Consider the following 26905-nt stretch of genomic DNA (forward strand, 5'->3'; position numbering starts at 1 on the left):
TAACAAAGCAGGAGACCCTTTCTTTACAGGAGAGAGAAAAAGATCGTTGAAAAATGGCTTTAAATGAAAAAAAATCTGATCGTGTAGGGATTATTCAAGAGCACAAGCAAACAGCTTCACAACTGCTAATTTTCTTAACTTGCTAGAAGTTGTATGAATTGTAACTCAAAAAAAAAAAGTGGTTTTTTTTAATACAATCTATAGTGTCTTTACAAAAGACTTAGTGATTTGACATCTACTTTGTTAAGTCATGCGTGCTAGTAATTGAACAGAAAGGAAGAGTCTCTGTGAGGCTTATTAATGGATTTTGTCTGGAAGGTTTGGTGTGGTGGGCATTACCCAGCCAGTGAGGTTTGTTGAGGGTGGTTTTATTGGTGATTTTTGTTTTGTTTTGTTGGGTTTTTTGTGGGTTTTTGTGGTGGCTGGTTATTTTTTAGTTGGCTGAAGTCCAGTTTGCCCCGTCCCTTCCAAGTCTATAGGTCAACTGATAGCAACAGTAATACCAAAATACAGTTATAGCATTTAGGTCTTCCTCAGAGTATGACTTATTCACAAATTCTTTATTGAGAAAGCAGTGCTTCTTTTTTTAAATTTTTTTGTCATGCTTCTTATTGTGACAGTGCCACCATGGAGACCCTTTAATTCTGTTTCCATGTTCCTCATTTACTCCTGACTCCTTGACTGTGCTGGTGATAACAAGAATTTCCAGGCATCTCTCTCACTCTGGTGGAAGACCTGCTCTGCCTCCTCACCACACACTGTGTCTGAGCCTGATTCATCCTGCACCAGTGTCCTTCTCTTCTCCTGAACAAATTTTTCTGGTTTTTCTCTGACATCTGTTAAGTTCTTGACAGCCTCTTGCCTCTTCCTTGTTCAAACCTTTCTCCCTTGCTCAGAGAAACCCTATGAAAAAATCAGTGTTTTTTTCTTTCAGCTGGTGGAATATTTCCTCTTAGTGAAAAAGCTAATCCTTCTGTCTGTTAGGTGTCTCTAGAGATACCTACCTCTGAAAGCCTGGTTGGGTTTTTCGTAGGAAGATATTCTAATAATTTTGGATTAGGGGAATTATTATTTGGATGGGGGAATTAGTGTGTATGTTATGCTTTTATTTTACTGAACTATGAGTGGGCACACTGGTGAGCCCTTGCTATACACTAGGTTTTTCAGTCTGCCAAGTTCCCATATTCTCCTCAAGTTACATATTTGGAGGGTTTGCTGTTTAACCATTATTCTGATAACAAGCGTGGTGTAACTGCCTCAAAGGAACTGTGATGCCGCATTGAAATATTTGATTCATCATGTTACTGTATAAGGAGATAACATAGGGAATCTATTTATTTAAATCTGATTTTTAAAGATTTTTTCCCCTCTTTTTTTACACATGGTTGCATATTATTCTCAAGACCTTGTGGGGTTTTTTTTTTTGCTTTCTGAGATTGTTTATGGGTATATCTGTTTGGTTTTTTTCCTCTTGTGGGTTGTATGCAGCAACAGCTGAAAGGTGTAAGGGCTATAGAGCAGTTTTTCCTTGAAACCTGGCTTATTTGTTAAAAACTTGAGATTTGCCTTGTGCAAAACAATTTTAATTGGAATTTGTGTGCAGTGAAACACTGTAGCATCTGATTCTCCTTGCAGGACTAAGGCTTCCAGTGGTTAATGTGGTACAACTTGAAAACCAAGATAACCATAACTAGAAAACAAGCTATCCTAACTGTATGATTTTTAAACTCTTTTCAGAGCCATAAAATTGATATACGGACAAATGGAGGCAAAGTAATTGGGCTGGGAACACTTTATGGAAATACAGATATTTGTGCAACAGAAAAGGGGGTAAGTAGGAAGTAAGACTTTCTCTTCCGTGCCTTATTCTCCTCATTTGTTGTAAAAGGACTAAATTCAAAGAGTGTGTAAATATCCCTCACTGGTTGGTTGTAATTTCACTGTTCCTAGGTTTGTCTGTTAAATTATATTATCCCCTGCTTGATTTGGGTTGACAAACAGGCTTCCACAGAAAGCGTAAGTACGTGATCATTCCATCAGTAAAGAAGTTGTTCTACTGATGCAACCCATCAGCTTTAATTATATAGGCCCCTCACAACCTTGTTAAACTTTCTCCTTGGCTAGTATGTAGGCACTTGGACTCTGCAGAGGGCTCAGAAGTTTAATTTAGAGTCTCGTGGATATTGGCTTGATACTTGTAAATGCAGTGCACTTCCAGTGTTACACAGTTGTAAGAATGGAGGAGTAGAGGGTTTTGCAGATTTCTTTGCAGCTGAGGAAATATAATGGCATGTCATCTTGCCATGAGATGCAGTGGGAAGAATCACAAACAGAACAGTTTTGTAGAGAACTAGCTTGTTGGGTTTTTTTTCAGTAGATGGCAGTATGAGACTATCCACAAACTACTGTACTCTGGTTTTGTTTCTTGACATAAGTAGGCAATTCTCCTTTATTTAAAATAATATAGAGCTAAACTCCCTACAGTTCTCACACCCAGTCTTGTTTTTAGGTATTGTAATGTCCATACAACTGGTTGCATTAGGGTTCCCTAGGTCTGGGGCATTGCTGTGTGAACATGTGGAACTGAGCTGAGCCTGGGAGTAGCTTGGATGTGTGCTCTGTCAGAATCCACAGGCACCCTTTAAACCAACAGCACTGGGAAGAATCAGTGAGTGGGGGTAACTCTTCCTTGCCAAGGATAGATTTGAGACCAAACTATTAAGTTCCAGGCATCCAAAGTCACCTCTGTGAAGTGTTGTTTGGCACTATTGTAAACTTTGTAGCTTGGGTTCCCAGATCAGTTCCCTTACCTAGAGCCAGCTGTGAGCTGTTCTTAATGTCCTGCTGTAAACTAAGAAATTTGCCATTGGATTTTCCAAAAACTCTCAGCATTAATTTATTTGTTTCTTTGTAAGTGGGTGCCTTTAATGTAATAAATGCAGTAATTGTATCTGTATGGGAAAATATAGTTCAGAAAACTGTTTTACTGCAAGCCTTTAAACGCTTTTTAAAAAATTAACTCTTCTCAGAAATATCTTCTGAAACAATAAAACAAATGTCATGCAGATTAAGTTGAAGTGCTTCTTTGTGATCATTGATGTTTGCATATAGTGTGTCATATTACAAGAAGTCAATCTAAGAGTTGTAAAGCTGTAGTAACTTGAGTGAAGTGAGTAATTTTAGCACAAATTCACAGCTACAGAACAGTATTTTGGTTTATGTTATTGAACTTAGCACTAACAAACTTTGTAGTGTAGTCAGGAAGGACAGATTCCTTTTCTCAATTGGCCACTTCTGTTAATAATCAGTCAGCCTTGTGTCTCTGTGTGTTTGTATGAGATGTTTCTTCCATCACTTGCAGTCATCATTATGTGATTATGGCTCTGTCAGCATTTCCAGCCCCCTCCTGGAGGTGGGGAGGGAGAGGATGTGGTAAAAGGCACTAAGTGCTTGAGAAATGAAGAATATTTTTTAAGGGGGGAAGTGGGAGAAGACAGTAAAAAAAAACATTTGAACAATGATAGCACAAAAAGGAAGGTCAGGAGCAGGAATATGTGGAGAAGGAGCTGTGTATGTCTTATTTAAACATAGCAAGATGTTAGTTTTTATCTTGAAAATGTGTTCAGGTGTAAAACCTTCTCAGTCTGATGTATGCAGATGAAACCAGTGAAACTTGAGCATGTGGTCAGTTTCAGTAATTGCAACCCCCAAGGCTCTATGCCCAAGGGGAGGAAGTTTTTCCAGAAGATCTGGTGGTTCAGTGGACAAAAATAATGACATTTGTTTGGCTGGGGAGTTATTAGCTAATCTGTGCCATGGTTACTTTTCTGTAACACTTGCTTAGTAGAGTCAGACATCTATGTTCTGCCAAAAATCCAAAAGAGTTAAAGAATTTGGAATTGAAAACAGATTTATTTTCATTGAAAAGCAGTCCTATTTTTCCATGTTTTATTACTGTGCAATTTTAAGAAAGGTAGTTGAGGCTGGTAAATGAGTTGGTACGTGAGATTGTTTGCAATAAAGCACTTAATTTTTAAATAAAATGGTACATCTAAATAGAGTTAAAACTTACATTCTGTAGTAAGAGAGGTAGCTTTTTGAACTTCCCTTTGCCTGGTTAGGAATGCCACAAGGCAGCCAGTTTATATCTAAACTCTGCAGATATTTTAATTTTATTCCTCCCCTTTAAAGTGTGCTTTGCTCTATTTTCATTGTGCTGATATCAGTGATGGCCCTGCCCAGATGGGAAATGTTCTTTGCAATTCCTGAACTCTTGGAACAGGTTAGATCATAGAGCCTAAAATGAGAGTGTCTTTCCCTTGTTGCTGTGGCCATGTGTCACAGCAGTTTGCGCTTTGCCAGGCAGGGTGAGCGACTGGGCGAGTACTTCGTGGGAAGCATTCCTAGGACAAATACAATGTAAAGTAATGTTTAAGATCTCTGGTTATTAGAGTTTTGTTGCAAGCAGTAGAAGATGAAAAGCTGACTCACTGTCTCAGTAGTTACAAGTTGTGCCCTTATATTATTGCATTTTGTTTCTATTTGTAACGTAGTTCTAAGCAGCAACTCCTGCAGAGATTGTAGACATCGGCTGTCACCTATGTCTAATTGTACCACAGATTATGCAGAGCATTTTGATTTTCTTCAAGTTTAATGTGTCTTGCTAAATTACTGGAGATCTAGTCTGTATTGCAGCATCATGGGAGAAGTCTTAAGCCAGTAGTCTGTTTTGTAATCCTGTAATTTAGTGCAGTATGAATGGATGGGGAAGGCTGCAGTATAATTTGGCTGTTGTATAGCCCATACTAAACCAGCCTGTTCAGCTCAGATTTTGGGATACAATGCAGCACTGAGGTTGTGCAACACTAGTGGCTATTTGTCAGAATAGCTCCTGCTTCATCCATACCTTATTCTTTATATAATATTAGACTGGAAAGGTTCATAGACTGATTTTTTTTTTTTGTCAACTTTTTTTGTACAAGATGGCAATGCTAAAATGACAGGATCTAAAATAATTTGAGTAAGGCACAGTTTGATCTAGAAAGCCATGTATTGTTTCATGTAATGAATAAGGATTTTGTACAATTCACTGCAAGTCCACATAAGCAAAATAAAAGCAAATTGCCTGGGGGTTAAGTATGAACTCTTGCATGCTTCCATCATAAATCAAATTTAACTGAGAATAGAATTCAGTTTCATATGGTTGTTGCACAAGCATGTGAATTGTTCTGTTTTGTTCAAATAGATTGCTGTTGTATCACATGGCTCATCACTTTTACATAGATAATCTCATTTGTCACCTTTTATTTCCCAAATCCATTGTGCAACTTTCCCTATTCCATCCTTTCTCTCTGTTTCTATTGAAAAGAAGTAAAACTGGAGATCTTATCCCTGGTTTTTCAAGGCTTTGTATGTCTTGAGGCTTAAAGTCCAAGAATAGAAGCCTGAGTAACCAAGGTAATAGGAAAATTATAGTGAGAAAAAGAGCAGCTGGGTGGAGCTTTTTTGCAAACCTTCACCAAAGATATATCTACAAAATAAGTCAGATAAAAATCTTCGTAAATAGCTGTATGTAACAAAGATGGTGGATATTTCACTTTGTGGTGGCAGAAAATTGATCACGGATGCTCTGTCATAATGCTGTATGAAGATTCAGTTTTCATAATTAAAGTTAGTTTTTCTTATGCTTTTGAAAAGGAAGTGTTTAATTTTTGAAAATTAAATCAAGTTCTTCTTTCATCTGTTTGTGAGTACTTGGGTTCTTCACCTGAACAATGGATGTAGTAACTCACAGGAATGTTGTGAAGAATCATTAGTTCTTAAGTCACAGCTCTTGGATGAAAAGGTTTTTTGGGTTTTTTTGCGTAGCTTTTAACTAAGAACCTGATTCCATTTGTCCTGCGCCAACAACTGTTTTCCATTTGTTTTGTGTCTTAATAGTGTTACTTCCCACTGCTTTTTTCAAGCTGTGATGACAAATTTTCGATTATGTTTGTTTCTCCTAGAGTGTAAATATAGAGAAGCTGCAGGGGACAACCATCAATATATCCACTGAAGATGGGCTGCTGAAAACTAAGTATCTCTATGCAGAATCAGCATCTCTCTCATCAGAATCTGGTGATATTATGCTGGGAAGTATTCACGGTAAGAAGGAAAATCTGTCACAAATTAAGCTTCTTTGAAGGTGTTCAGTAATGTTCACAGTAACAAATGGAGGAATGCAGTAGACTATCACTGTATCAGCTGTGCACAGTATATGAGCACAACAGCTCTATCTTTGTTAGAGACTTAATTGATTTTTTGCCACCTAGCAGACTGTATTTTCAAAAAGTTTCATAAGCACACTTATTAATAGTAAAAAGTGTATATTATAGGAAAGAAATGCCACACATACGAAGAATATAAAAATATTTTCATATTCAGCAATGCAAATTATACTAAAAGTTGTCAGGAGGCTTCTCTTCCCCTCTCCCCATCCTTTTGCTTCTCCTATGAAGAGAATAGTCTTAGACTGATCATCTACTAAGAGCTATTGTAGGAGAGAGTTGGAATTAGAAGTTTTTATTAGAAATAGCCTGTGTGTTTGCTGGCATGTGGTGACAGTTTCTGTTTTCAGAAGTTCTTATAACTTCTTAGCTGTCTCTAATCCATCCACCCTTTGTTGTTCTTCCTCTAGATCTAAAACGAATAAACTCAGAGTCTTTTATTTAAGCAGCAGTTGAGGTTCAAATCTGATGTGGTTTTCTAATTTAACAAAACTCCCACTGAATTCAGACTGTGCTGTAATGCAGTTGTGGTGATTTAACATTGAGTAAAACAAACTGGAGGATGTACAAAGAAAATTACTCAGCTCTGTCAGAGTTCCAGATTTTCAGCTATATCCCTTAAAAAGAATTTGCTACAATTTCTTAGCCATTGTAATCTTGCTTGAGAAGTTACATACTTCTTCCTTGAAGAAGCAACTCGTCTGTCCATTTATATTAAATGTGAGAATGATTTCTAAACCTGTTAGGTAAAGTTAATTTTAGCATGCAGTGACAGAAATAAGCTGCTTTTTCTCTTGTTATTCTATTTTTCTAACATGTAGACATGTAATATTTCTGAAACTTCTGTCTGATAAGATGTGCTAGTTTGGCTTTTTCAACTTTATACAGTATAATGATATTCTGGAGTGATCAATTTGTGAGCAGGTTCATATCTTTGTGCACATCGAAGAGTTTATTTTTATTGTTACAAATAATTGTAACTTAATTTTATTTTATTGTAATTGTAATTTAATTTTATTGTTACAAATAACTTACTTCAGTTATGCCTGTTGCCATTAAGCTGAAGAACAATATGAAAACAAATAGAATTGTATCCAAATTATGCAGACATTTCTTAACGTTACTTCAGGATTATTTTTATGCCCTCTCTAATAAATGGGTTTGGAACACCTAATGTAGTTTTAGCTGTATGTTTTTTTTAAAAAATTGCACATTAACATTTGCTTGGTGATTTTACCCTATTTTTTTAAGGAAAAAATTCTGTAAAATATCCTGTTCCCCAATCATGTTTTAATAGTAAGAGCAAAGGCTTTTAAAGTACATATACAAGCGTATATTAGACAACTCCTACTATAAATTTCTGCTAGGAAAAAATGGTTACTTTCACTTCTGATTTTTACTCATGAGGTAGCTCAGTTGCAATAGTTTTGTCTGTAAACACCTGGACAGATTTTCTTGAGCAACTAAAGTCACCATTTTCCTACAGCTGACACTATGGGTGGCACCAAATCAGCACATCCTGCACAAAACCAAGCTAGATTTCATTGCTTTTGCACTGGGAAGATCGAAGTTAGGGCAGCACAGACTTTACAAACCTGTCTGAGACACATTTTGTGATTGAAACTCAGGCTGTACAATCGTGACACTGGTAGAGCTCAAACTTTCACAACTGTTCATTTGCATGCTTCCCGCTCCTGTGTCAAATGAGCAATGCTGTGCTGCATTGCTTGGAAAGGAGTTGGTTTTGGGTAATTTTCATCAGCTTCTGTAACAGACATTAGAGATGTCAGGTGCTATTAAGCTTTTGAGTTGACACCTGAAAAAGAAATTTGATCCCGAAAAATTTCTTCTTTATCTAAGAGACAATAACATTACAGTGAACCTTTTCTACCAGGGGGCACATGGGAGGAACAGGAAACCCCTCTTTGCAGCAGTCTCAAAGTCTTGGGTTGAGTTGCCTTAACTATTAATTTCTTTTATAAATCAAGTTTAAATTTGGACTAGTTATCAAATTCCTTCCCAACTAATGTTTAAAGTGGGCTCAGTTAGACCAAGCTTGCTCAAGGCCTTACCTAGCTGAGCTTTGAACATTTTCAAGGCCACAGATTGTATGACCTTTCTGTACATCTTGGTCCACTCCTGAATTATTCTTCTGGTGGGGGAAAAAACCCTTTTTTGATCATAATTTACACTACAATTTGTGTCCATTATTGCTATTTCTTCCTTCTTCTTACCGCACCACCAAGAGAAGAATGTCTATTTTTTTCTCTATATCCTCCCATTAGGTTGTTGAAGGCCTCAAGAAGACTCCTTCTCAGCCTTCTCCTTTTAAAGCAAAACAGACAGATGCTCTCAGAGCATCTCTAGCTTGGTCTGGGTCCCTCATCTTCTCAGTAGCCTTCTCACCAGTGTCTTCCTTGGCTTGAAAGCACAAAGCTGGACACAATATTCCAAGTGCAGCCTCACAGGAGGGCTTCACCTGCTGTCTGTACTCCTGGTCATCCAGCTCAGTGTGCAGCTGACTTCCTTTACTCACTCCCACTGGAGATGGTGTCCAGCCAGATGCCCAGGTCCTTACCTGCTGAGCTTCCTTGCAAACAGGCAGCACTCAGCTTTTACTGCTTTTCACCAGTAAAGCCTGTGATGGACTCTGTATTTGCTCTTGACCTTTTCTTCTGTCATAGTCTAGTAAGTATTCAATTATCTAAAAGAGTCACGCTGGAAAACAAGGTTATTGAGGTTACCTTGTGTATTTGTGCACTAATGTATATACAGGAAAGGGTGAACATACAGCTGCCTTGTCAATGACTGCAATGAGACAAAGCAGAGTATCTGCCATCTCCCAAAGGTAGTGCAGTCCAATGCTTGAGCTTGGTGTTCTATAATGCCTCCAGAAAATATACCTCTTGATAAACCAAAGTGTGTTCCATCCATTTCAGCTACGTTTCTGGGTTTCCCTGTGTGTAGAGTGGAATTGTAACTTCGCATTTTAAATTTTCATCAGACTGAAGTACAGACGTGTCTATAAAAAAGTGAAAATAAAATTAATTTCTAAAGTGGCAAAAAGTTGCATAATGGTTTCTTTTCCCTTTTTGTGCATTGAAATAATCCTGCCTTGTTGAGAGCCTCCAAAACAAATTGAAGGAATATCAGTAACACGGGATAAAGTGTTGCATATACATCTCAAAAGCCATCTTTTGCTCCTGGTTCTATACTGATCCTGATTGCAATACGGTAACTTGAAGTTTTAAAATGTTCATTGAAGAAACAAAGATTGTAGATGATAGAAAAGAGGACTCTTTCTTCAGAAGCAGCAAAACCCCAAACCACAAAGGCACTGCTCTCAATATTCTGATAAAATTATTATGTTTTGGATAACGTAGTATTACATTAGGCTGAAATCAGTTGGATGTAATAATCAATTATTTGGTTTAATTACCTTTAGTTCAGTCTTTCCCTCTTTGCCCTTGATATGCCCAAGAAATGCTTGCCTAACTTAAAAATCTTAAATTAAGTGTTGGCCTTCAGAGAACAGGTACATGGCCAAAAGTGTAATTCTGTGCACTGTCTGTAGACAGGCAGACAGGGGTGTCCTGCACTCGGAAGCAGCTTTTGTTCTAGCTAGATGTTTGAAATGAGCTTTTCACACCAGTATGTTGTGTTGACATTGCGCAGCATTGGTGGTTCTGCCATATAAGTACGTGTTTAAATGGAATTTGATTTCTACATGTTGTATATTTTTCAAGGATCTACTTATCAAGAAGAGAAAAACCCCAGAAGAACAAAGAACAGACCCAGGGACTATATGCTGGCAGAATATAATCTACTTTCAGCTGCTCCATGGGAGCTGCCAGCTGACAAAACCCGAGGTCTTTTTGTAGGTTGTACCAAACTAAGTGCCAGTCATGATCAAATGAGGAAAAGGGTGGGATAATTATAGCATGCCTTTTAAAAACAGCAAAGAGCAAAGCCAAACATCTTTCAAGGTCATTGAAAAATGCCTTTGTTTCTGCTCTGCTTTTCAGAATGCCAAAGTATTTTGTACAGTATGTGCTTGAAAAGATGAATTTAAGACTGTTGATGATAGGCTGCTTTTCTAGCTTTCAGCCCATGGGCCACTAAGAAAAATACAGGTCATATACAGTGGAATGCACTCTGCCCTAATTGTTGCTTACTACTGTGTAATTACATGAGATAGGGTAGAGCTTAATCCATTTGCAATTTTTAAAACCTCTTCTGAAAGATCTGGAAATCATGACTACTGTGTGTTACTAAACTGCACTCAGTTTCTGTGATCAGCCTTATTCTTCATTCCGTCTTTCTCTTGGGAGGATGAGAGAATGGCAGGGATGACATGGTGCAGTTTAGTTTTTAATTTAAAGCATTTTTGGTGACACATTTATACATGGAGCTGTAGAAGTTTCTACAATTTAGTTGGGCCGTTAGTAGTATAGATGTCTCTTCTGTTTTGAGGTACATGTGTCAACCTTCCAGATTCTCTTGGTGTTATGGGTGAAAGGGCAGAATAAGTATTTTGAAGTTTTAAGGCTGGAACACCTGTGGCTGTTTAAAGTGATGCAAGTTCAGTAGAAGGCCATTCTCCATTTTGTGCCTTGCACACTTTGATGTTCTCCACGTTGCCCAACATACTCTGACTGAGGTCAATGGAAATGTTGACAAGGGGTTGTCATGCACGTCAGAATAAGTTTGGAGGGAGTAGGAAATGTTCGGTGGGTCTGGGAAGTAGGCTTTGCAGAGAACGTACAGATTCCCTCCAGCAGAGAGGGGGTATAGGTAGATAAAAAGAGAAATTGTTTGTTACTCATAACTTAAATCATGTGTAGTGCTGTTGCAGGCATCAGAGCAATTAACAAGAAATTGCCTAAAATAAAATAAGACAATATTGTGCATTAGCCTTGCACATGCCTCTCTACAAGTTTTTCTCCCTCAAATCCAGGTAGTGTCTTTGACTTTACTCAGTGTTTTTCTTGTCTGGAATCACTTAATTGTTACCCACATAAGTTGAGACTTTTGTTTGTAAAGCACCAATATAAAATAAATAAATAAATATGTTTCGATATTATGTTTTAAACATTTTTCCCTTTTTTATTATAGGTAATACCAACCTTCAGACCAAAACAGGGAATATCACAGTAGGTAGGTTCTGCCTTCTCTCTGTCTCTCTTGCTCTTCACTTCTTTCTAAAAGCTAAATATTCACAGGGGAAGTAAAAAGGAGCTGATTTCACACGGATGTTTTTGCCTCGTTGGAGCAGCAGTGATAAGTGTGGCTGAATAAGACCCTTTCCAAACTCAGCTTTTTCTGGCTGGGCAAGGCACACAATCTCACTTGACAGCCAATACCTGCTGGACTTTGCACAGGTTAGACTGAGTCTAGGTGTCATCTTTTAGATAAAGATGGGGTGAAAGGACACAAGAACATTCTTAAGTCTACGTCAAATACAGTTGTGCCCTTAGTGTAGTTCTCTGTCTTACATTTATTGCTATCAGTGATTAGCTATGTTTAGTTTTTGTATCAGGAAGCTAATAATTGATGTATTACTTCTTTGGGGAGGTGATGGGAAGGCTTGTGATAATTTCAGTGTTTTCAAACTATTATGCCAATAGTTTTCCCTTCAGAAATAAAAATAGCTCATAAACCTTTTTTGGGGAACCTAGGCATTTATATGACAGGGTAACTCAGAGCTATCACTTATGGTATACCTTATATCAGTGCATTTTATAACACACAAACACCAAAGGGAGAGACTCAAATTCTAATTATTGCTGTGGCAGAAAATTGCAGTAACAGAATCATAGAGAAGGCTCAGTGTATTTTTTAAATGTAGAAAGATTTCCTCAGGCCCAAATCTTGAAGACTTCTGCTGATGGTGTTAACTGTAGTTACTCACTAAGCCTGTTTCAGGGATAATCTCTAAGAACTGTTCAGAGACCGTTAGCAACTCTTCTTATGTTTCTAAGAGCTCTATATTAACACTCCTGGAAAATGAATGCAAGACACATTCTTATGAGTTAGTCATTAAACCACAGAATTAAATTCAACTTGCTGGGCTGTTTTTCCTTCTCTTGAATAAACTCATGGGGTATGAAGAGTGTTAAATAAAGGTTTCTTAATATAGGAGGTAGCTTTTTCCATCAACAGATGACGATTATTTTCCTTAACTAACCAGGTTCAGCTTAAGCATTAAGACACATCTTACAGTTGAAGAAACTTTCTTCTTCAGATTTCAATTCTGACAGCACTAGACTTCATCTTTTCCTTAAGAGCATTAAACATCCCAGGTATTTTTATGGATTTTTCTAAATGTAAAAGACTTTTAAGATCCAGACTTTCAACTCTAAAAACATGAGAACACCTCCTACTCGACCAGTTCACTCAAGGCCTTATTTCAGTTGGAAGGGACCTCCAGGGATCATCCAGTCCAACTGCCTGGCCAAGAGTTGAAGTGTCTTGTTTAGGAGCTCTTAAACACTGACAGGTTTGGGGACAAGCGCCTCTCTGGGAACCCTGTTCCAGTGTTTGACCACTCTCTGTAAAAAAAAGCTTCCTAAAAAAGAGCCATTCCTGTGCAACCTTTCACTGGGCACCGGGGAGAAAACTCAGCACCTCCTTGTGCCCTTCCCCTCCTCTGGAAGCTGCAGAGAGCAATGAGGTCACCCCCAGCTTCCTTTTCTCCAAACTAGACAAGCCACGTGGTTTGGTTGGTTGGGCTTTTTTGGAGCAGTGTAATTTATCAAAAAGAGATTTATGGCCTTTACAGCCAATGGATATAACTTAAAATTGGGGTAGAAAATAGATCATTAAGAGGTAAAAGGATAGCCTGGATAATTCAGATAGGAAGGGAATTGTTTTCATGAGAGTTTGCTTTGCTTTGTGTGTTGCATCATTTGTTCTGCCAGGTCCCCGTGGGGAGTATGGTCAGGACTGGTAAGGATTTTTTAGTAGTATGTGCAATTTAGTGAATTCTACATAATAAATAATAGTGAAGTCTATTTAGTGAATACATTTCAGCTCCTTATGATACTTTTCATATGACAGTTTTAGAATAATGAACTAAACCAAGGATATTTGCCAGTTTTCTATCAATAAGAAATACTAGCTAAGCAGGAATTAAATCTTCATCACACTTCAGATATGCTGGAGTTTTATGCTTCCTCCAGTCTGTAATCAAATCATAATAAATATTTTGTGTTCCTATGGAGATTGATTTTTTTGTCACTGATTTTACCATGAACGAGGTCAGTCTTTAGGTACTATTAGGGAAAGTATGTTTTTGCTTAGATTTAAGGGAAGATCACTTGTGTTTAATCTTTTTTTTCATGCTTGGCTTATAAAGTGGAGGGAGAAGGGTTACTAAATGTTACCTTTGTAGGCCTTTCACTGATTGTTTAGTGCAGTCTTTCTCAAGTTATGTGACTTGGGTTTTATTCTTCAAGCTCTACATAATTTTCATAAAACTTAACAAAGACATTTGTCCTTGCTAAGGACATCTTGCTTCACTGTGCCTTTTTTTTTTCTTTCATCTTTTTTTCTCTAGTACCAGTAAATTCTTAAATAGCTAAAGCTGCTCAAGAGTGACCATCTGTTCCATTTTTTGTGAAAGTCTGTCCTTGTTCTCCCCCTTGTAAAACCTGGACAAAACCTTTTCCTTGTCAGTCCTTAGCAAACTCTGAAGTCAAACTATACATTTTTTCCTTATTTTTAACTTCAGTTATTCACATTCATATCAGCTAGCACTGGGTATATGTTTGAAAATAAATTGTCTTAGGTTTGATCTGTCGTAACCATAAAGTATGTATTGTCTCTATTACTGTTTGTTATGTATTTTATCCTATCAGCTTATGCTTCTTAGTCTAGGGTAATTTTTCATTGTTGAAATATTTATTTATTTAGATTTGGGCACTTTTTTGTGTCTCATCTTTGGGGGTTTTTAATCCATTTTCCTTTTATTCCCTTTTATTTGTTAAGATAAGAGTTAGAGACACAAACTTAAAACAGCATCTTTATGGACTCTGTAGAAATGACGAACAATTCATATTTCTTGGTATTCTTAATTGTATCTACACACCTGTATTTAATATCATATCTGTAACATTTATTACAGAAATCATAGTCAATTGTTTCCATAAAATATATTTCATGTTACTTCCATAGATGAAAGCTGAACAGTTGTTTACTGTACAGTGTTGTAGTGTCAGGTTTAGTGTTTGGTTAATGCTGCCAAGCTTCTTGGTGGTTTTGAAACTCTGCTGTAGTTTCTTCAGCCATAGGAAACTTTGTATTAGTGAGGTTCTCTGGGAGTCAAAATCTGGCAAGTCATCCTCCCAAAACATTGTTCTTCAATGGAAGAATGTTCCATTTCCCTCAAGGTTGTTTTTGGCTTTCCTGGTAAATCTGTGCCTTGGTGAGCCTGCCCCTACTGCCCTCCTCTTGCATCCTTTATTCATGTTAATGCCTTCTGCAAACACAATCCACTCTCTCACAAAATGAGAATTCTTTTAATTTTAACAGTTATTAATTGAAGATCTAGGAAAGAACGCTTGGTTCAACCTTGCAGATTCACAAAAGTTACCTTTCCTCTGGGAAGAATCTCGCAGGAGCTGCTTTTGCATTTGAGGAGTGGGAATTGGAAGAAAGTGGCTCGATGGTGTCCCCCTAAAGCACCATCAGCTGGTGCTGCGTGGAGTGTTCGTAGCTGCTCTCCCTGGAGAGAGCTGCTGTTCTGTCACAGGAGACTCTTCTTTCTTCTGAGAACAGATAAAGGAACTTACTATATGTTCTGTTTAAAGGAGAAGAGTTGAAGGCTGGATGTTTCCTGTATCTGGTGCAAACAAGATCTCTGACGAGATTATGTGGAGAGTCGGTAATTGACTGTTACGAAATTTGATGGGGAATATCTGCAAAAACAGCTTTTGCATGAAAACTTCTAGTGATCACTACTTAAAATGTGCATTGAAAAGATTGATGCATGTCAAATTTTCCAGTTCCAATTACTAACTTTTCAACTATTGTGAACAACCTTTTAAAAAGTCATCAGTTAAAATCAATGTTTCATTTTCACTTAGACAAGCAAAACTCTTTTTTTTTTCAGATTTCAAACAGACCTTCTTTAATACATAAAGTCTTGAGGTGGCAGAAGCATTCACATCCAGTTCTAGTTATTAATGTTCTCTTTTTAATCAAAGCCCTTCTCAGTTTCTCAGCTGACTAAGTATGGATTAGCTACTTTTTTTTTAAATTACTTTCCCCTCCAAAGAAATCAGCTTTAGCTGTGGGATAAAGATCCTTTTCTGTGTTTTTGCTGTTGTAAGCAATGCACTGATCTTTGGTATCTCTGCTTGAAACCCGGGATCAGAAAAGCTCCAGATGAGTTTACTTAGAGCTACAACTGTATGGCAAGCATAAAACATTAATATGAGACATCCTTGTTATGATTAATCAAGTTAATTCTCTCATTAATGCTTTTACTTTTTAAAATGGGAAGTTTCATTCAGGTTTTATTGTATTATTTTTTAGCTAGTTCTAACAGTTTGCCTGTTGGGGTATTTTCTATGCATATTCAAAAACCAGTCTCTATCAATATCTCAGGATTTCTTGCCAGTACTTTAATTTTCAGCATTGTCTCTAAAAATACCTCTCAGTAACTGCCTTTTGCTCGTGTACAAATGTAATTTTTTTTTATGCTTCTCTGGAGTTTCTTTATTATTTCTTTGCAATTTTTATTAGATGTAAGCCTGTTCAGTAGTTTGAAAGTAAACTCTTTGGGACTTCACTTAGTATTGTGGAAGTCTGCGTGTTTAAAATTGGAATGTGTTGCAAATAAAGACTATTCAAGTATACAGTTAAAGCTTCTTAGAGACTTTCTGTTTGTAAAAATGCTTCTTTGCAAAGTTTTAGGATCGTAACATTCTGCTAATAAGGTATAAAAGAAAAGTTAGGTCTCCCTATTCTAGGGCACAGAAGAAATGCTATTTTCCTGAACATATTAAGCATTTGTTGATAATTCAGATGTAGTGAATCAGACTTTAAAAAGGCTGTATTCAGATATTCTGTGTAACAAGATGTTGCAGCCAGTAACTCTGCTTGGTTTTTGCGTGGGGTAGCTTTCCTGGGTGAAGTTCTTCCTGCTCAGTCCAAGCAGATGAACTCTTTTGGAAACTAAAAGAGATCTTAGTATTCAAGTTTCATGCTTGATTTTCGCACGAAGATAAAGATTCCTGTAGAAAGATGTGCACTACAATTGGGCCCTTGTAGAACAACTGCAGAGCTACAGCCTGAGGAGCAGAGTGTGCCCCAGTTCTGCGCTGGGGAGACGTGGGGGTTTTCTGAAATCTGTTATTCTAAGTGAAGGCTGACATTCTGTAAATTATTATGATACTGCTCAAACAGGGAAGAATTGATAAAAAATCAGTTTGAGGTATAAAGAAAGATTTTTTAGCAAATGTTTACTTAAAAAGAGTGAATGATACGCAAGTTCTTTTGTTTTTTAGATTCATCAGATGGAAGTCTAAAAGCTTCTACGTATCATGGGACAATAGATGTTTATGTCAGTCAACTAAGAAAAGTGGATCTGAAGTCCCAGAAAGGTTAGCAAACGAAATAAAATATTTTTTGTGGCGGATTTTGATGTGAAAGAAAAGTAGATAAGGGTTTGATTTGGGTTTTTATTTTTTTAATCTGTCTGTAAAAAATAGTTTGATTGTTGGTTATTTACTTTTTTTTTCATCATTATTGGAAGACGTCTATAATTACTTAAAATACAATAAGCTCTGTAAGGGACAAGAATACTTAGGATGGATTAAAAGTGTTTGTGTTTTTCAGTGTTTTTCTTTTTTACCCTGGCAATATACCCAGCAGAATTCTGCAGAGTTGGCTAAGGTTACAGTGTTCCTTTGCCTTTAAACTTTTTTCTCCATGATGCTGTGTGTGCAGTGGTAACTGACACACTTACATTTACTTTTTTTGCCTTCTGACTGAAATGTCATACTATGAAAATTTGAAGGCAGAAAAACAGACTTGAGAGAGCCTTACATTACCATTTTTCCTTGATTTTCTCTCCTGCTTACTCCCTAAAATTTCTCTTCTTAGTTAAAAGCTCACACCTAAAGTTGAATTAATAGTTTTGCCATTCTGAAGATATGATACTGTAAATTACAGAGCCCTGAATACATCTTGTTAATCCTAGTATGGAAAAAAAGAAACACCAAAAAACCCCAAATACAAACAAACAAACAAATCCAAAATGAGCCAAAACACAATGCAGCATTTTTATACTTGACTTTAATGTCATGTCAGACACTTCAGGTGGTTTAAATAAGTGTGGTATTTGGTCCCCTTCTGTCTCCTATGAGACAATGCCTGTGCCCTATTAAAACCTGATGGTTACTCAAAATAGGACTGATGGTGTCAATGAATTGAAATAATTTGTGCATCTTTCTGTACAATCTATTTTGGTTTCATTAGTGCAAAGAAATTTATTTTTATATTATTTCTTGGTTACCTTTTGTATCACTTATTTTGCTAAGTTAATATCTCTTTGAGCTAGAAGAAAAGAAGAATGTATTTATTAAAAGCTAATTAATGTTATTTTCAAAATCTTCTCTGACATCTCTTCTGGCAGCACAGTTTAGTGAAGGCAAAGTTGAAGTTCTGTTTCTGTTTACCCTGTAAAATCAGAATAACTGCCGACAGCTGCAGTGTAGAAAATGTCCCATTTGTGATAAATGAGCTGCATGTGTGTCGGTTTTTATGAGTCATCACTGAGCAACTCTCCAAAGAGCACCCAAAGATGAAGACCTTTTCCCTTTCTTATTCTAAGGCTTTTGTGTATCCAGCAAAATGCACGCTTAAATTATACTGGAAGTTATTTGTTCATCAGAACTGCCACAGGCAAGTGATTCTGCTGAGTCTAAATTGCTTAGCTAGGGTTGTTTTCTGGTGCTGCTGAGCTGTTATTCTTACCATGTTCTGCTTAAGCTCCTGGGATGTGTGTCAAAAATTGTTTTATGTTTTTCTAATGTGAATCTTGAAATTGAGCAAAAACTAAGGAGCACCTAAAAAGGAAGTGTATTCCGAATTTTTCAGGTTTTTGATCTTGTGTAGGAGAGAGCTTTTAAACTTTGTGACTGAGTTATTCCAAAGATGACTAATCTGGGAAAGGATGGGGGCCCAGTGTCTGCCTTTGGTCTGATGCATAGATGCATATATTTAAGGGAAGCAGAAGTCAGAATTTATGGTTTTAATCTCAAAGTAGAATTATTCAGGCCACCAAAGCTGCAATTTTGCTGCTAGTTTACATTTTAGTGATGTATAGTCTAAACTGGTTAGGCAGTTTTGAGACTGCGTCAATTGGAGGATGTGAGCAGCTGTCTCTAAGCAGTAAAGCAAAGACAATCACCAGTGTTCACAGTAAGTGAGCAGGGTCTCATCCTTCCAGAGGAGCAATTCTTTCATCATGTGCCACGCAGTTACTGGGTTATTTGTCCAGTCTGATGCCCTGTCCTGGCTCAGGATGTCAATATGCAACTTGAAGATGAACCTAAAGTCATCATACCTGTTAGACCTATTGCATTTACTTCCCTTAATCATTCCTGTAAAAAGATCCTCTACCAAAAGACATTGCTAGAAGTGTATGTCACTATTTATTTTCATGTCTGTAAGGAAATACTGTGATACCATTTTCTATATGTGACATACTCTGTTTATGATAAATGGAGATACCTTCATTTATCCTTTCAGTGACCAAAAAAAAAAAGAAGTTACTGTTTCTGAAGACTTTTAAAGAAAATCCAACCAAGCACAACCGAATGATGATTTGATTCAAGTTAATGAAATAGTGGACTATTTCATGTTTTGATCTCGGGGTTAAACTAACTAGCTTTCCCTTAAATTTATACCAGGTTCAATTGCAGTCAAGGTACCTGCATCTCTCAAAGCCTATTTAGAGCTGTCTGGAAGAAAAGTGGATGTGAGCTCAGAGATCCAGTTAAAAGAAACACAGAGCGTCTCCAAAGATGATCATGTAACTATAAGCGGTAAGGCTTACTAATCTTGGCTTCCAATAAATGTCTGTCTGGCCTAAATCAAAGGCATCTACATTTCTTTATTAGTTTATTGCCCTTGGCAGCTGCATGTTTAATCTGCTTCAGGTTCAGATGTTTGCTTGTGCTGTTGTACTCCCCATGTTACTGGATGACTTAAAAATTTTATTTGGTAAATGACTTGTGAATGTAATCAACTTCTTCTAACAGGAGTCTTAGAGCCAAATTCCTCCTTAGTGTTAGTCCAGTGAATCTGTGGGAGATGATCCAGAGCTGAATTTGACCCATTGCTTTGTTGGCTTAGAAAGACAAACACACTTTCCTGGACAATCTATTATATTAAAAATATAATTAAAAAAAAAATCTGTCTGTCTTTGAGTCAAAGGGGGAAATAAAAGAGATATATGGCATATTTATGTATGTACAGTAGTGCAGAATAGGCTGAGAAGTGTTGGGTGGGAGATGAGAAGAGTAGAAGAAACTGGAGAAATAAAGAGAGAGAGAGTACATTGAAAGGTACCTGCAATTGCTGGAAGTATTCTTATAAACCATTTAAAATTGAACTTAGAATCCCAGGTCTTGCTGTTTCCTGCTTTAGAAAAGAGTCATACAATTCACTGTCAGGGTGTGTGTTTCTCTCCCCCACTCCAGATGTGGCTATCTAGAAGTTAAAGCTGTTGCTTGTACCAATTACACAGTTTGCTCTAGAGAAAACATTAACTTAATGTGTCTGAAGGCTCCAACTTTATGTTTGAACGTGTTATGTCAGTGTGACCTGATGTGACAGCAGATTGGGTAAGGCTTTGAGTTTTGCTCTGGTTTTTAAACCTACGAAAATGTGCACAATAAACCCTTTTCCACCCCATGCAAGATGGTAATCTCCAAGTCAGGAAACATTAGAAGTGTAATTACGTAATTTAAGTGTGTAGCCTGCTTGTATATCTCTTCCTGCCTAGGAAGAGTAACTAGCACTTAAATTTAGCAGTGGTTATTAAATAAAGTTTCTTTAAAAACCATAATTAGAAGTTCTCAAGCTAGAAATCTGTGGAAGGACCCCAGATTCTAGCAAGACTCTGTGGAATTAATCACCTCAGCGGTAAAACAAGACTTCTCAGTGAATGAGGACCACTGGGCAATCAATCATCTTGCTACTTTGGCAACATGAAAGATAAGAGTGGTGGTTCAAATATACACAGCTGAATGACTTCTCTGGTTTCACAACCCCGTCAGTGTTTATGTAGGACAGTCATCAGTGAAGCAGATGCAATTTTTCCATCCACTGCTCTGTATGGAGATGATCTTGGCACTTGAGGCCAAAAGCAACTCTGATTAGTTAGCTCTCAAATGTACACATCCCAAAGGCACAGAAATCATCAAGAATTATGCAAAGACAACAGCGTTTGGCCAATGATTATCAGTTGTTTAAAGAAGTTAAGGGAGATACTTCCTGCTTCTAGCTCTCTTCACCTTACGGTGCATTCTTCCTGCTGGCAAAGCACTTGCTCCCTCACTATCAACAATTGCTTCTTCCTATATGTGGTGTTAGGTAATTTTCTTGTATAAGTAGATTCTCAAATCATTGAAAATCATTTAATACAGTTTCTGTTTCCTGACAACATTATTCACTTTTGAAGTTTCAGGTACAAGGTCCATAGCTGTCCTGCTGCTGTGACTGAAGAAATGCAAAATAGAGAGTGAAGGGGAGCTTTGCCAAGTGGTTAAAACTGTACCACAAGAGCATAGTAGTTTAGGACTTTTATGCTTTTGAGTTCAAAGTTTAAAAACAGATGATTTTTCAGAAAATCCAGTTCTCATGTGAATAACACAGGAGCTGTGACCTTTTAGGAAGCTTTACTTGCCTCTGGGAATATCTGAAGGTGTTAGAGAGAAGGCTGTCCAGTGGGAGGACAAAGCAGAGTTCTGTGACTTGGGTAAACTTAGTCCTGCCCTTTGCTGCTCTAGGAAAGCCTTCCCTACTGCTTTAGAGCAATTATCATGTACATCATCACCCCCACTTCCACACTGAGGGGGGAGTCAGTACACTACCACCCCACAAGCACTCACATCCAGGGTTTTGCCAATAGCCATGGAGCAGAGTGGGCTTTAGTGAAAGCAAAGTGATGGGAGTCTGGAGTGAGTGCTCTAGAGACAGAGGCATGAGAGTGTGAAAATGTGTTTTGCTCTTTCAGGAAAAGAAGGGACTTTCCTGCAAAATCGAAACACTTGCTGAGAAAGGGAGGGAATTGGAGAGCAGTGACAGGGATTTTATTCTTTGAGGTGAATTGCAAGGGCAAGGCATCTGTTTCCATTGGCATCAGTAGGTAGTCTTAGAAGTAGTAAGTATGGTATAATGAAATGTTACAAAAACAGAGTTCATGCTGAACACTGGTCCAGCTTCCATTGGTGGAAGTGTTTGGCTGTCTGCATTTAGAGTGCTTGAGTAATTCCAGTAATTTCTGATTGTAATCATGTCAAGGTGTTCTTTCTTTTTCCTGGCAAGAAGGGAAGCCCTTACTGCTCCGTGTCTGCCTTCTCCCTGTCTCCAGGTCTGCCTGTGTTCTTAAACCTTATACCTGTGGAGGTAATTAGCTATAGGTACTACATGTGGTAAGAGAAGGAGTAGCAGGCTAAAAAGTGTTAAATACTTATCAGATAATGAACTTAGGAGGCTTATGTCAAAGGAGTTGCAAACATACTGAAGGTCAAGGTTAAAGTTCATATAATTTTGATTTACATGCTTTTTAGGCCATTTTCCAATAAATTAAGTTCAAAGTACTAAGGTAGGGACAATTACGTGTGTGGAACCAAGAGGAGCAATATTTAAATAATATCAGGAAACAGTAGTGTTACACCATTGAAAACAAACAGCATGTTAACATGATTGTTCTGTAAAACTCAAAATAATTTTTTGGCTTTACATGGCATTAGTAATACTTGGCTGGAATGTGTCCAGTTTTGAGTACTGTGCTTCAAAACCGTAGTGTCTCTAAAGGAGAACATGTGATCAGAGTCCTAAAATCATGATTAATGAGAGAAGACTGAAAAGTTGTGCCTTTATCTCAAAAGAGAAGACAAAAACGAAGAGAAGATGAACTTTTCTAGTGCATTAGAAGTTCTTAGAGAGAAATAAAGAAATAAATTGTTCTGTCCACTGGCAATAGGACTGGAAATTACAACTTGACTTTATGGTAAAGGAAACTCAGCTAAATAGCAAGGTAAACTTGTCTGGGGAGGCAGTAGGACTGTCAGTACTGCAGGTTGTGAAGACCAGGTGATGTGAGCATCACAGACCAAATTCAGCGCTTCCTCAGGAGAGGCTTTCAGCTCTGTTTTCTCTTGTCTCAAGTTGATGTGACCATCTGCTCCCACCCACCCCACAGTAACAAGGGAAGGTTGTCAGGCATGTGGGTGGATGGGAACTAAATGAAATGTAGCTGCTGGACATGCTTCAGCCACTCTGGTTGCCAGCTTGTGTGCTGACCACTGTAAACTTGCTGGAAAAAGCCTTGTGGTCATTCAGAAACTTTATTTGAATTCTTGTAGCTAATGGTGTCAATTTCCAAACCTAATTGCCTGGAAAATAAACCATGTAAATCTCCTCTCTGAGTGGTGCCCAGGACCCACCTGATTTTGGATGTTTCTCCATCCCTGCCCCAGTTCTAGTGCCAGGTTCATATCCAGTGGCACCTTTTCACCTGATGCCATCTGCTTGGTGCTGAGTAATCTTTTAACTTTGCAGCCACTTCATCTGGTTTGCAGCAGCTGTGAGAGCTTCCATGGTAGAAGTCCCACCATGTCACAGGTGCTCCTCAGAGGCTGTGGATGTTTGTCATTGTTGTGTCTCCCTGTTCTCACCTGGCAAACCTCTTGGTATTTTTCAGTCCTTAAACAAGGAGCACATGCTTTGGGAGTTACTGTGCTCTCCCAAGTCGAGACATACTTGCTCCTAGTTGTTGTCAGCATGACAATTGCAGCGGTTAACAGGACTTTTAGATTTTGGTACTCGTCCCATCCTGGCTACAGCACCAGTGCTTTGCTAAGCCATCTGAGAGCCATGCTCCTCTGAGCCATGCCTCTGGTGACCATGCAGGTAAAAGGACTCTCCCATGTTAACTTACACCTTCCCTCAGATGTGCATACAGAGAGGAAATCCCCCATTGACTTCTAACTCCTTTTCCCCTGTGAAAATTTTCAGGTACACATTGTCTCTGCCTTATGGGTTGGTCAAGTATCCCATTATTCTTTTAATACTGCAGAACTTATTCGCTGCCCTTCTTCCTGTGCCTCTGGAGGGTCAGCCTGTCTGTAATTACCAGATTCCTTTGGCAAGATGGACACTACTGTCCTATCTCTGACTTTTCAGGTTTCTCTTACTGACATGCTTCAGGTGTTCTCACCCTGCCTGGTTCTCCCTGTAGATTGTGAGAAGCACCTTTCTCCTTACAACAATCATTCACCCAGGCACGCACGGAAATATTACAGCTTTCACAGTTGCCTGATGTTCCCTGCTGGAGTGAAGGGGATCTAGGCAGATGTTTCCTGCCATCAGGAATAATTACTTCTCACTGTTCACTCAGTGGTCCCTCATACAGTAGTGCTGGGAGAGCAGCCTGTGGAATGCTGTGGCCTTCCGTTTAGGATTGCTTTGAGGCCAGTGTGCCAGAGGGGGCTGACTGCATTGAGTCTCTTTTACCATGCACAAAGCTTTATGGATGGATGTGTTTAAGAGTCTTCATTATGAGAAATTCTGTATTGTTTACTCCAAGGTAATGTCTGTGTTTTTAGCTGCCTGGAGTTCAAGGGTTGAATACAAACACAGCTGAAGGGGCAGTGAATAATATGAGACAAGCAACTTGCCTTTAAAGGGAAATAACTGAAAGAGCTTGTATTATGTCAGTCTGCTGAGACTTCAGGTTTTATCTGAAACTTAACAGCTGCCCAAGTTGTAGAGCTCCTTCTCCCACTGTGCAGCTGCTTTGGGTTTTTTGCAGTCAGCATTGCAGTTCTGATCCCAGGAGTAACACTATCTGCTGTCTTGGCCCCCCCCTGTTTAGTCTGTTCTCAAGGCACTTTAGAACTTTCCTCCTTTCTTAGAAGCAGTTTTTATTGACTCTTGGCCACTAGAATTGAGTGGGAAGAGCTTTGTTTTATAATGTCCCTCTACACACTGTCCTCTGTGGAGCCTTGATCCTTAAGCAATATCTTAAAAAAAAATAAACAAGGACCCAGGTTGTATCTGGAAAAGATTACATTCCTTTGAGTCAAATAGAAAGTTCATCCAACTTTTCTTAAACACATTAGATGAGATGCTATCCTACAGAGTTTTATTGGTTTCAGCTTGCATTCAACTCATGCTGTTCACGGCCTTTTGATATATACCGCAGTCCTAACGCTACCAATGAACAGCACTTAAAATAAAACCCTCTTCTTGTGTTTTGTGGCATGAAAATAGAGCTCTCAACTTCTCCAGTCTCCAGGAAGGCAAGTAAATAAACAGTCAGTACCTGTGTGTGAAAAGTTTGTGAAGGTGTTACCTTCCTTAAACACCATACACTGGGAAGGGGGAAAAACCACAGCGTTTTTCGTGGGCTTTAAATTGAAAAGGTGGCCACACACCATAATGGTGTGTCTGACCTCTCCTGAGCTCATGCTGCTGTCTTGACTGGTAGGTTTTGAAATTAATTTCCCCCTCAGCTCATTCTCAATCCAGGAAGCTGTTTGCTTTTGTGATTTAATCAAACTAGCAAAGTCTTCCTCAAAATCCACTTACATTCTCATGGTATTCAGAGTACAAGCAGTGAGTACGGTTAAGACCCAAGGGGTTGTCAAAAGGTCTCCAGCTAAACCTTGTTGCTTGATTAGTGCCTCATACACAAAGCTATTTAAATATTTTATTGGAAATAACTTCAAACCTCCTACTAGTGATGGGCTTAATAACCTTAATATTTGCCTCACAGGCAAATTTCCAGAAGTACAAGGAACAAAACTTTTTTCTACATTCACATAGCAAAAACAAAATGAGAAACAGAGCTCAGACAACAACTCAGCTTTAAAATGGCTGTTGTAAATTTGTTCCTATGTTTCCTAAACTCTTTAACTTTTTTTGCCAAGGTATAAGCAGTGCATGAAACAAGTTACAGCACTGATTCTGTGCTTCAGTGTTTGCTTCTTGTGCAAAAGTACGAGCCATAGTCACAAAAACATGACAGGAACTGGGACCAAACAGTCAAATATGCGCTTTCTGGAAATATATCTCTGCCCTGCATTTATTGTGTTCTCTCTCCCTAGGAGAAAAAGCTCTGTTAAAGGATCAGCTGAAATTTTCCTTTATACTTCCCTGTTGGTTCAAGTCACCTGGAGGCTGTTTCCTGTTTAAAAACCAGAATGATGAAATGTTTGAAGTGCTATCTATGCTTAAAAGACAGATTGTTTTAATTTTCATTCTATACTCTCTGATGCAATACTATTCAAAATCAGTGATTCAGGAAAGCTTTGAGGAATTGAACTTGAAAATTTTAATGGATTCCATACACAACACATTTGTCCAACTTGGTGATTGAGCACAGATTTAAGTCTGCAGTTAGATGGCGAGTAGGTCTGTGGATTCTGCTTTACTGTAGGAATGATACTGACACTGAGTGTGAGTGTGGTCGAGACTGCTGCTGTCTGGAGCAATGAGGAGTGCAGAAATTGCACTAGGGCATCCCCATGGAGACACCTGAAGGTGTGTTGTAATCTGATAGCAAGGGACACTGAAGTGGCTCTGACATTGTTGGACTCCTCTGAGAACTCAGTACTTCCAAACCATACCTCAGCCTATTGTAAATTGCTGTGGGTTTAGCCCATGAACTTAAATGAATCCCACTTAGAACTGCTAAAGCACTATTGAAAAGTTCTGGCACATAGGCCTGAGTTGTGGAAACCAATGCAGTGATGCCAGTTGGAGTTTTGCCACTGTTTTTGCTGTGGCCAAAATTTAATTTCAGCTGTGTTACAGGTCAGAGCAGAGCATGTTTGCAAAGTTGGTTCAGAATCTGCTTCCCAGCCATCCCTTTTGCTATTCCAGGCTCAAATTAGTTCTAAACTTAGAAATCACGCAGTTAAATGAACACTGAAGTAATAATAAATGATACTTTGTAAAGATAAACCAAAGTGAAGGTTGATCTTCTGATAAAGGCGCTAATTTGGGACTTTAAAGATCCTAGTCTAATTCCCAATATGGACACAAATCTTTTGTATAAATTTGGAAGGTCACTTATTCTCTCTTGGCCTCACTTTCTTAATTATAAAATGAGACTGAGTTAAACTCTTCTTTGTTATACAGTGAGCTTTTCACAGCATGACTGTGAATACAAAGTTTATGTGAAACATGTAAGAAGACAGATACCTCAGGGTTGTGGAGGTTTTTTAGGCCATTATCATAAGGGAACAGTAATAGTAGTAAAATGTCTGGTCATCTGGACATCAGGTCTTACCATGTCTCTTTTCAGTGTTTACGGTAACAGTTAAAATCTTTGAAATTACTTAGCCAGATTAGTATCTCATGCAGAGTCATGGTTTAACCAGACCTGGCTATCG

The 26905-nt window shown here is 38.2% G+C and overlaps 1 protein-coding gene across 3 annotated transcripts in view; it reads left to right on the forward strand.

Moving 5' to 3' along the window:
* Nucleotides 1-26905, forward strand: part of FAM185A (family with sequence similarity 185 member A) — a 36480-nt gene that overhangs the window by 7808 nt on the left and 1767 nt on the right. The window contains exons 3-7 of one of the 3 annotated variants that reach the window (XM_040063020.2): nucleotides 1738-1830; nucleotides 6006-6144; nucleotides 11382-11423; nucleotides 16778-16873; nucleotides 19187-19321. In XM_040063020.2, the coding sequence (XP_039918954.1) occupies nucleotides 1738-1830; nucleotides 6006-6144; nucleotides 11382-11423; nucleotides 16778-16873; nucleotides 19187-19321 (505 nt within the window). The remainder of the gene's footprint in view (nucleotides 1-1737; nucleotides 1831-6005; nucleotides 6145-11381; nucleotides 11424-16777; nucleotides 16874-19186; nucleotides 19322-26905) is intronic. The other 2 variants (XM_058420396.1, XM_058420395.1) reach the window with 2 other exon arrangements.

Source organism: Hirundo rustica, chromosome 4 (assembly GCF_015227805.2).
Source record: "Hirundo rustica isolate bHirRus1 chromosome 4, bHirRus1.pri.v3, whole genome shotgun sequence".
NCBI lineage: Eukaryota > Metazoa > Chordata > Aves > Passeriformes > Hirundinidae > Hirundo > Hirundo rustica.